Source organism: Scardinius erythrophthalmus, assembly GCF_964197995.2.
Source record: "Scardinius erythrophthalmus genome assembly, chromosome: 24".
Classification (NCBI taxonomy): domain Eukaryota; kingdom Metazoa; phylum Chordata; class Actinopteri; order Cypriniformes; family Leuciscidae; genus Scardinius; species Scardinius erythrophthalmus.
The window spans coordinates 31,872,074-31,883,452 of NC_138244.1; the positions used below are offsets into that span (position 1 = coordinate 31,872,074).

Consider the following 11,379-nt stretch of genomic DNA (forward strand, 5'->3'; position numbering starts at 1 on the left):
AGGCGTAAAAATAACCCTGTCCTCGCTTTTTAAACACTAATTTTACACTCCGTGTCTTTAGTAAATCCGGACAGTATTTTATTTACCGCCAAAAGAGGTTTTGCGCTGGAGCAAGCTGGTAGTAATTGTGGACCTTGGTATTTTAATCCTCAAAAGCATTGAAGCTTTGATTTTTTAAATCAGTAATATCATCAGCAGCTTACATGATGGTAGGAGTTCAGAATCAGTGTAGGTAGAGTAAGTTAAATCATAAAAGCCTATTATTTTACAACACAGCTTATGATGTGTGTATGCTGAGAACTGAATCTTTCCACACTGCTTTTCCTGAGAGTTTAACTCACATTCATGGACTCCATGATTGAGCAATAGTTAAAATCACTTGTTAGCCAAACATTTTATTGATACAGAGGTCACTGTATTCCTAATATCAAAGATCATATGGGCATTACGTAATCAAATTACATCTTTTCAAGTAACACATTACTTTTAATTAATTTACAACAAAAAAATAAGTAATAAGTAAATAAGTAACACAAGTTACTTTGTTTTCCCATGTATTGACTGACAGCTCTCCCATCCCCATGTTGAGAGAATTGTAAGTGCAGAGACGTATTAAATACTTTATGTATTTAATCGCACTTTATTAACCAATGTCTTTGCTTTTGACCTTCAATGATCCAAATCAACCATACGAATAAGCAAAAATGACTTTACATTTGAGTACAAGTTTTTATTAATATTATTGCTAAAGTAAGAGTGTTAAACTTCGATTCCCAGGGAAAGCAAGAACTGATAAGAATGTAAATGTGTACCTTAAAATGCAATGTAAATCGCTTTGGATAAAAGCGTCTGCCAAATGCATAAATGTAAATGTAAATCTGCGTTTCCTTCAGTCTGAGACTTATTCATTTCCCCTTTGGTGTGAACGGGCCTTTACATTTGCTGCCAAAAATACAACTTTTTTTCTTATTAAAATACAAGCAAGCCAAGGTGAGAAAACATAATGCAAAAGTAACATAGTGCATTACTTTCCATAAAAAGCAACGAAATAAAAATAAATAAAAAAGTAACTAAAACTTTTAGGAAGTAACGCAGTATTCAGGAATTCATTACTTATAAAAGTAACTTTCCCCAACTGACCATTATCAAATATATAACCTCATGTTTTCCCAAAGCAAAGCATTGCTTAGTTATCAAAGAGAGATCTACTAATTCAGAAAAAAATGCTAAGAGAACTGAAAAAAGCTAAATATACATTTAAAACTGGTGAGGAAAATGTACACAATGCGATTCCAGACCCAACATACTGATATCCAAACACAAGAAATGGTTTTCCAGCAGGTTACGATCAGGGTTGTAATATATTTGGTATACTGGGAATCAGTGACCCAGGAAAATGTACATTTCATTCTGATAAAGAAAAGGTAGCCAACAAATGGACTAGAAACAATGCATCAAACAATGAACAGCTAGACCAAATATATAATCCTCTACGTTTAAGCTCGAATAGAATCAAAGTATAGCATGATGATGTGAAGGTCAGAGACCGCATTTCATGAATCAAACTATCAAACCAGTGTGAAATCTGAATAATTATAACAAAAAAGGTTAAAGGCATTCTATCAAAAGAGTTTTTTTTTTCTTTAAAAAAAATTCAAATGACAAAATACAAATCTGTCTTGTAGAATGTAGTGTTTCTGCTTCCTTCCTGCCTTTCCAGCATTTCCATTTTGTTTTATTAACTTTGATAGAAAGAAAGAAATTGGTTCAAGACAAAACAATTTTGAGATGAGCGGTTAAAACTAAAGAAATATGATCAGCACAGTTGTATTCAGCGATAGTCATAGTTTTTCATCCCGATAAGTTTGGTATGAAGGGAGAAAGCCGGAGAAGGTGACGGAACGGCCATTAGTTTTAGGGTGTATGTCCAATATGTGCATCTCCTCTCTCTTCATCTCCCGAAGGATCTTCCGCATCCCTCCTTTGATTGACTGCTCTGTAAGAGGAAGGAAGACTCATGAATTATACTTTTACATTCAAACATTGACAAAATACAGACACCGGCACAGAAATTTAAAACTTGGAGGTCACAAAATCCCAATTAAATATAGAGAAGTAATAGTGACACAGGGCACAGTTTAATCTAGATGTTGATTCGAGCACTGTCAGAAATAGGGGTACAGTAGGAGTCCATTTCCTTCCCCCAAGGTACAATCTACACTAACGTACCCCATAGGGCTTATTATTGGACCTCAAGGTACATATATGTACCTTTTTGAGGGTCAAAAAGCATTAAAAGGTACATATATGTACCGTTTCTTTTAAAGGTTAAGGTACAATATTGTACCCTTGAGGGTACAGCCCCAGTGACAAGCCATTGTACCCCTAAAGGTACAATTATGTACTTTATTTTCTGAGAGTGTGGGTGCCACATCCCCGCATGAAGCCGGTATTATACAAGTCATGGATTCATGTGGAGAACTGGGACTGACTTATCGGATTGTCAATCCTGTGGACTCTGATGAGATAACAGTATGCAGTCTTATACACTGCCTGTGTCTCCAGTGTTGCCAAGCCGTTCTGACTCCCTGCCAAAATCCTCTTCTCTGGAATGGGAAGTATCTCTGGTGTTCCCCAGGATCTGGAGGGGAAGTTCTGAGTACATCATTTGAGAGACTAAAATTTGGGACCTCAGTATATCTAAAAGCCTGCATCCGGCCCCGGCCACATCCACTGTATCTTTCGTCAATCAGTTAGTATGCAACCCAATAATGTTCAGCTATTGGTATATTGTCAACAAACCATGCCTATTTACAATACAAAGAGTACCTGGCAGTTACTGAAACAAAAGATCATTTCAAATCCCTTACCTTAGTCTCAAATCAGGAATCTGAAAAACAGAGCAAAGAAAAGAAGTTATTCATTTGAAATCACTGTTCTTCTGCTATATCATACACCCCGACTGTCAGTGGCTGTGAGACTAGTAGAGCTGCCTTTCCCTGGTATGTAAAGTATGTAATAATATGGTAATGTGTTATAGTTGTCCTACAGTATATCTCCATACAGAAGCTTTAGGTCAAGCCCATCCTGTGATAGAACATGTCAGCCCTTTTCTAAAACTTTGCTATACTTACATTTATCCATTCAGAAGATGCTTTTATGAAAACTGACTTACAAACACAGGCAGATGTGTTTGATTAAACTCTGCAGGACAATGAATCTCCAGGACCAAAGTGTACTCTACTTGAGAAAACATTATTTCTTAGTCCCACAATGCCAGGTTTCAGGAGTAACTGGTTGTGCAGGATAATCTGCCACTGACTTAAATATTTGTCAGGAAGCGCAGAAGGATGTTAGAAGCCCAAATGCTGCGATCTTAACTGCAGATAGCTGTTGATGAACTGGTGAGTAACAACAGCAGTCGATAGCCGCGTTTCCACCGGAATTACCAGGAACAATTTGTCCCAGGAACTTTTTCCCCCAAGACCTGTTGCTTTCTGCATTTCCACCACAGTCTAAAGTACCGTGAAGATTAGGCAAATTAGTCCGGTGATTTAGGACTGCGCGCACCGCAATAGATTTAAAAAAATGGTGGTCGAAATGAAATGCTGCGTGGAGTCAACCAATCAAAATGCGGTATGAACTCCACCAATCAGCATGTTCAGTGCCCAAGTCCCACCCCTGAAAGTTCCTGAACTTTGGTTCTCGCAAGCAGGGACTTTCTGAGGGGGAAATATTTACCCAGAACTTCATTTAGACCCTGGTTCCTGCGGTCGAAACACACAGAGTACCAGCCCAAAGTCCCTAGTTCCTGGGGAAAGTTCCTGCCGTGGAAACGCGGCTAATGAATGAATCCAGCAATGGACGGTAGAAACAGAAAGCTGAAATCATCTATGCCTTCACCTAGTCCTCGATCTTAAGGACTTAGTGACTAAAACAACCACCAGTTAGACAGCAAAGCAAACCTCTTTGACCACCTCATCAAGCAATATGAGATGGACCTTATAGACAATAAATTATTGCTTTCCCAGTTTGATCAATGTCCTTTAACATTACAATACACTGAGAGTCAAATATGTCTGCTGCGATTCTGAAATGTGATTTGTTCTTGCGTTCCTGTAGCTCATACCTTGAATGCAATGTAAGCTGCTTTGAATAAAAGCATATGCCAAATGTGTAAAAGTATTATAAATGTACTTATCTTAGTTAACCAGCCCAAACCTCTTCATGCATTATTACTGTGTTTTTTTTCTTTCAGTGAAGCTTCTTTGAAATCATGTGCGATGTGAGAAGCTTGACTGACCAGTGGTCTGGGCTCCAGCAGAGCTTCAGGTGCCGGTGCCGGTCCGCTGGCCAACAGCGGGGCGAGGGACATCGGCGCGACCCCGTCCTGCTCCATCTGATCCAGGTCGCTCAGCTGCTGTGTGATGGAGTCCATTTCCTCCTGAAGCTTCTCCGTGTGGACGCTGATCTCAGAGATCTTCTCGGCGGCCTGGGCTGTGAGGAAAGCCTCCTTCAGATCCACCAGGTGTAGGACACGCCACTCCTCCAGCCGAACCAGCCGGTGCAGCTCGTCAAACTGATCGTTCACAAACTGCTCCAGCTCTTCCACACCCATCTATGAGCAGCCAAGCAGGAGAGGTTTGCTACACAGTATATTGATTTATGTAAGTAAACTTTGTTCAATCTATGCTAATTTGGTGTAGTAACAAGCCTGATTACTATTTGGAGTGCAAAGGCAACTACAGGATTGAAAAATAATGCTTTCTCCCAAGGAATATTGTTCAGTTATGAAACTGCCTGTTCCTGATTCAGACAAGCTTGTTCATGCATTCATAACCACAAGACTAGATAATTATATTTACTTCAGGCTGGATGTAGTCTCCATAAACACATAGCAGTTTGTTCAAAACACAGCAGCCGAGGTACTGAGATTTAGAGGTAAAGCCTTTTCCTAAATATCTCTGTCCATATCATTTGCTTTCCCTTCTTCTACCTCCAGTAGCTGCAGTTGGTTGTATTGCATTCACCTGCCATATTTTTCAGTTATGAAACATGCTTTCTGTTCCTGATACAGAAATGCTAGGTCATACATTGACCTCAAGACTATTACTACAACCGTCCTATCGTTTGGTTGAAAATCCAGCAGCTAGTGTCTTTACCTGATCCAGAAGATTTGATCGTATTAGCCCAACTTTATTATTGACACATTGGCTACATGTTATTTGCACTGCACACGTCTGCGGCGTATCTGTCCTCCAGGCGGTGCCAACACACACCAGGAGCGTTTCAGAAGCGAAGTGAAGCGACTGGATGCGCAAGACCTCATGATTTGCATGTCCAAAGTAGTTTTTCTTGATTTTTGGGGTTTTACCATGGTTAAGTTATTATCAATTAAATGCAATTATAATTGTATAATTGTAATTATAAGCACTTATCTTGTATCTATATTTCACATACAGTGCCTGTGAGTAGGAGGAGAACATGGTGTCCATCAAACATAGACTAGGGCCTAGAGGTTGCACATGACGGAAGTCAGAGTCTCTGAAATGCTCTTTTAATGATGGAATTCATTTGGACTAAAGAGATGCATAAATTAGTCGTATTTCATGACACATCTATATTTTTTTGCTCAATATTTCCTTGTGTGCAGCATGTGTGGAAGTGCCTGCTCGAGCAAATGGTTGAGCACATTTTGAGGCTCTATATTTTATTGAGAGGAGTACCTAACTTAACTCAAGCTGATTGAGCCATCTCTACCATCTGGCTGAGGTATGTTATGCCAAAAATATCCACTAGATGTCACAGTGTCAATCAACAGCACTCGTCACAACATTTCCTGAAACATGGATTTCAGAAACAATAAAATCACTCCTGCCATGTGAACTGTTTTTGGTGAAATTTTGCAAGGTAAGAAAGTTTTTTTTTTTTTTACATATTACACTGTAAGAGCCCTGACTTTACAAAATGATGTTACTTGGTGCCATGAAAAAACGTTTGTATGTTTTTAATAATTTTTCAAAAACATGCTCATTGCTCAAGCAAACGGTTGATTTGTCACATAACGGTTAACTGTCCACCCCCCTTTTTGAGAATGGACATTAAAATGCACTATTAAAACTTGGTTCTAATTCAAGAATGCTTTGGAAGATAGACCCAAGTCTGGTCTTGTTTTAAAGAAAACACTCAGCAGATTATTGCACTTCAAAAAATGAAAGTATGAAAAAGTAAATGGAAGTTTAAATTTACAGTAAATCAAATATACTGTACTTAATATTTGTTCTTTTATATAAAATAAATATTTTACAAAATATTTTTTACTATATAATTACTATAAAATCAAAGCCATATATCTATCCAAGTTGTGTTCCAAATTTGAAGTTGATATCACAAAAATTGAAGTTGAAGATTTGAATTGAATTGAATTGAATTGAACTGAATTGAATTGAAGATTTTGTTTAGGCGTATTACCAAAAATAGCCACCGGGTGACATACATTCCATTGATTTTAATTGTATGCATTCTGCCGTAACAAATTAACAAATGTCTGTCTAAATATCACTTCTGTCACAAAATATGGAACCTTGAGACTCAGACCTTTCTGACAATGTGTTTTGTCAAGATTAGAAAAGGTTTTGATCATAAATTATGATGGGCAAAGAAACAAAAACCCTGTTGCTCTACCACACTTGACGGCGTGTTTCTTGAAACATAAAAGCCTAAAATGCCATTATATTACTGTCTTTTCCTATTTATTTATTTATTGTTTTTGAATGCAGAAAGAATGTAATGTCTTTGGTTTTGTTACTTTTAGTTATTTGTGTTATTTATTTTAGTTTGTTGTTAAAAAACAAAACAAGAAAACATATAATTTCCTGTGTTAAAATGAAAACCTGAAATATTTAATGGCATACTTCAATAAATAAAGAAGATTCAATATAAAAAAAAAAAAAAAATTGATTATGTTTTTTAATAAATTAGTATTATAGTTCATATGAAAATGTGTATACAATTTATTTTACCTTTAAGTGCCATCTCAACCATTTGGTAGAGGCCGATATTTTTTAAATTATGGGATGTTATGAAAAAAAAGACATTGATTGTGGTTACTAGCGACATAAGTAGATAAGAAATGCAAACAAACATTCTTTCAAATGCCTTTTTCTTGGTGGGCAGTTAAGGGGTTAAGGCAATAATGTGATGAGGGTGACTCACGTCTGGGCTTATCCACTTGTTCTTGATCCTGTCTGATATTTCCTGCGTGCGCTCCAGCAAGTCGATGCCTTCTCGGCTCTGAAACACAAACAAACCATGAACATGTCGACACTGCTGTCCACTGCTCCCTCTGCTGGTCGGTCCTCAACACTGACTCATTCCCTGCACACTTGTGCTCGGCTTCTTCAATAAACAAACCAGTCTTTGAGGATCTTCTTCTGTTTCAAATTTTTTTTTTCATAAATACATTAATTTAAGCACAAAAGTCAGATTTGGACTGGCAGTCTGAACGTAGCCAGAGTTTTGGAACTTACATTTGGTGATCTATCCCTATGTGTCCTAAATGACAGAATTATAACCAGTGCTTTGTGTGTGTGTGTGCTTGAGTGTGTGTGTGAGTGAGTGTGTGTGTTTGTTTTTGTGATTTATGACGACAGAAATTTGTATAATGACATGGGTACTACACTGGTATTACAACGTGAACGTGATTTATGAGAACATTTCCTGAGCCCTCACATTTCAAATGGCTTTAAAAACATACTAAACAGTGTTTTATTAAAAATGTAAAAATGCATAAAGTTTTCTGTAATGGGTAGGTTTAGGGGTAGGGTTAAGTGTGTGTGTGTGTGTGTGTAATGGGTAGGGTTAGTGTAGGGGGATAGAATATACAGTTTGTACAGTAGAAAAACCATTACGCCTATGGAATGTCCTAACAAGTATAACAAAAGTGTGTGTGTGTGTGTGTGTGTGTGTGTGTGTGTGTTCACTGACCTTCTGCCACAGGTAGGCCTCTCTGAGCGTGATGATCTCATGTTCTCTGTGATCCCCCTGCACTGCACACACCACACAGATGACCCGCTGGTCCTGCTTACAGTAGAGCGAACCCTCCTGATCATGTTCTTTACACTTCAGCCTCTCCACTGTCACAGTTTCTCTCTTCCCGGCTCCGGTGTGGGTCTGAAGCTCATGCGGTGCAGAGGCTCCCTGCGCCGCGCTGTCGGCCGGCGGGCACACACACTCCGGCGCGGGCTCGGGGGTGCAGTACGCCTGCAGCGGGTGCCCAGTGCTCAGGGAGTGCTGGTCCGCATGGCTGCTGCAGAAGGCGAAGCGACAGCGAGTGCAAACCCACACCGCCGGCTGAGGCTCGTCCGGTTCACACGCGTCGCATGTGCCGTCCATCTGCGGCAGGTTCTCCTCCTTCAGACAGCCCCTGATTCCTCCGGAGGCGTCCATGACCGTCAGCGGGAGACGCTAACACGATGATAGGGAGTTTCTGGGTGGAAGCCTAAAATGGGCAAAGGACAAGGATTGGCATTAATGCCAAGTTTACACTGCACCATTTTCAAACTCGTCAGGTCACTGTTCTTTTCTGCATGACTATCTGGGGTGACATTCAGTCGCTGTTGTGTTCACACTGAACGATAGATCGGTGACAGGGGGTTTCACACCGCATGACTTTACAGTCGGAAGAATCGCCGACAACTCTGTCTGGTCCGCGAACTACGTTTTAACAACCAAACACACGCGAGAAGTGATACGGGAATAAAGCCAGATCAAGAGTGTGTGAGACTGGAATTGTTATTAAAAATGATCCAATTTGTCCAAATTGTCTGTGCGCTGAAAAGGACACAGAAGAAAACCGATCATGCAGGAGGGAATGGTTGGGGAGACGCGGGGAGAAAAGACTGTGTTCTGTAAAGAGAGTTGGGGGTAAATGAATAATTCTGCAATGTTCTGCTGTTGCGGCGCTGGTCAAGCGAATGTTTGTGCTTTGTTTCTGTTTGATATAATTGTACATATCTATTAAAACACTGATCTTCTGGTCTATAACTCCTCCCGCTGCCCTGTATCTTGCTCTCTCGTTGGCTTTAGGTCATCGCAGGTGTAGTTTTCAGTCAGAACACTCACACAGCAGGATTGTGAGTCGCTTCAGGTCCAGATAAAGAGCACGCCAAATATCTCACAGGCGTCGGCGATTCTCTCAGATTGCGTCTTTGATCATTCACACTGCGTGATCGTCACTCGTGCGAACGAACACCGATTTGCCTCCGATTTCGGGCATTCGTCTGCGTTTGAAAATCTGGCCGGAAATCATGCAGTGTGAGCTCGGCATAACAGTAATGTGTGGATGGTTCAGTCCACTAAAAGTGTATAGCTATAATGTATTGTAATTAGTTTGCTAACATAAAATATGCTAGGAAAGATTTTGGGCCATTTCACATCATCTTTCTTCTTGCAGCTGTTTGATATGGAGGTTTTCCACTTGTACTCATGAGTGGGGTTTTCGCAGGTTTTCCATGAGCTCACAAAGTTATGTACAGTACAGAGTAATATATATGTATTGCAAACAAGACCATCCAGTCATTGTCCCGTCTCGGAAAACATCACTTCTCTTTAAAGGGGATAAAACTGAAAAGCTGAAAGCAAATGAAAATTAGCTGATGACAACAGTGACTCAAAAAAGACTGGCCGTAGAGCGAGGGTTAGGGTTAGGGTTAGGGTTAGGGTCTGGAGCGGTCAATGGTTTGGATTTTATGTCATTAGCCATTTTGCATTGTAAAATCTTGAAAGGAACCAGACTGATTTACAGTGGGCAGTATTTCAGATTTAGTTCAGTGCTTACTGCACTTTTCCATACAATCCTAACACTGTAACCTTACAGTTCAATCACTTTAGTAACATATCTACTTAGTTTTCTCCATTATCATTAAAAGGAGTTTTTTTGTTTGTTTTTTGTCACCTTTGCACGTACTTTTGGGTGTGTGACAAAAAAACATACCTTTTTATGCAAATTAAGATCTGTCTACAAACCCTTAATAAATCGTCATTCGTTTTTATTAATATCAAAATATGAATTACTAATCTTTTTTAATTAATTATAATTGTATATTATTCATTATATTAATTATACTTAATATGCTGTATAAAATTATATAAATCAAGCTTACAGATTATCAATATCATAATAAAGTAAAATTATGTTCTCATAAAAGCCTTTAAAATGACCAAATCTGTGTTGTTGTGGACCTATACTAATGACAAACTCTTTAAATTCACTTTCACTTACTTCTGCAGAGATGTGAATCTATCTCTTATTCACACGTTTGGCTGTCGCTGTAAACATCACACTTCATGTGCACATGTTTCTGAGGCACTCATAACCTCAGGATCAAGCCTCCAGTTGATAGAGATAGTTCATAACACATGGTGAGAGAATGTTAAATTGCAAGTTGCTTGGATCTGTTTGGTTTTGTCAACTCAGAGCTAACCCTGTCAGACAGGCTTCAGAAAAACAACAACAACGCAGGTTAGCCGTGTAGCATACACTCCTGCTCAAACATTTGTGGTCAGCAAGACTTTTTTTTATAAAGAAACTACTTTTATTCAGCGCACTAGCTGTTAGCACTTTGTATTTTGTTAGGCAAGGTATTAAAGTCCCAGGATCAGCTGTAGTCATTTAGCAGACGCTATTATCCAAAGCAACTTCTTGTTCCCCTATATCAACCTGAGGACAGTAGAGTCTTGCTGAAACACACAATGAGGAAGTTCAGGAGTCGCAGCCATTCAACAACCTTCCGGATCCTCACACAGAGGATTACACAAAAGCTTCCCGCTCCTAACATGAAGCTTCAGCGGGTTTTCTCTCCAGCTCACAGCATGAGAAGGAAAGCTATTGTCTTGTGTTTTCTTCATGAGTCCTCAGTCTTACCTCTGTCTTTCTGGAGTGGACACTGTTTCCTTTGTCTCTGTGCTGCACACGTATGACCCGCTGGGATGCTAATGCTGATTTTTTCTCTTTCCCCCTTTGTTTTGTTAATTTTACTTGTATTCTTTCGGGCTGCCCTGTTTTCACAGAGCTGTAACCCAACACATGATGATCTCAGACCTCTGCTGCTGCTCACACTGCCTGCACTTCCTTGTTTTGCTTTTTTTTTTTTTTTTTCACTACTTCCTGTTTCTCCAAAACAAGCTGAAAGACAGAGACCAGCAACAGCAGACGGAGATGAGGACAAACACCATGGAAGGATACTCGGCTCTCTAAATATTTGTTGTTATTTAGTTGATTTAATGTTGGATTAATGTTGTTTTAATTACAAAATGGTTGCTTGGATCTCTCTCTCTCTCTCTCTCTCTCTCTCTCTCTCTCTCTGTGTGTGTGTGTGT

General features: G+C 39.4%; 1 protein-coding gene across 3 annotated transcripts; it reads right to left on the minus strand.

Annotated features, from left to right (window-relative positions):
- Nucleotides 1–384: 384 nt before the first annotated feature.
- On the minus strand, nucleotides 385–11,379 carry trim44 (tripartite motif containing 44). 3 transcript variants are annotated; one of them, XM_081356163.1, is made up of 6 exons: nucleotides 10,925–11,379; nucleotides 7,987–8,500; nucleotides 7,216–7,293; nucleotides 4,304–4,618; nucleotides 2,871–2,890; nucleotides 385–1,996 (listed from the first exon to the last, which is right to left on the minus strand). In XM_081356163.1, the coding sequence occupies exons 2-6, from the start codon at nucleotides 8,446–8,448 to the stop codon at nucleotides 1,915–1,917; spliced, it is 957 nt and encodes a 318-aa protein (XP_081212289.1). In that variant the 5' UTR covers nucleotides 8,449–8,500; nucleotides 10,925–11,379; the 3' UTR covers nucleotides 385–1,914. The 3 variants fall into 3 exon arrangements, with proteins under 3 accessions (XP_081212289.1, XP_081212288.1, XP_081212290.1); XM_081356162.1 differs by having other exon boundaries at nucleotides 713–2,641; nucleotides 10,925–11,373; XM_081356164.1 differs by having other exon boundaries at nucleotides 1,926–1,991; nucleotides 10,925–11,373.

What these genes read in the sequence shown, in the direction of transcription:
- trim44 (XM_081356162.1), bottom strand. Translation starts at nt 8,448, where the DNA reads ATGGACGCCTCCGGAGGAATCAGGGGCTGTCTGAAGGAGGAGAACCTG. An exon ending in ACAAGTGGATAAGCCCAGAC is followed by an intron (nt 4,619 to 7,215) that starts GTGAGTCACCCT and finishes GGCTGCTCATAG; the next exon opens with ATGGGTGTGGAAGAGCTGGA. An exon ending in TGCTGGAGCCCAGACCACTG is followed by an intron (nt 2,891 to 4,303) that starts GTCAGTCAAGCT and finishes TCTGTTTTTCAG; the next exon opens with ATTCCTGATTTGAGACTAAG.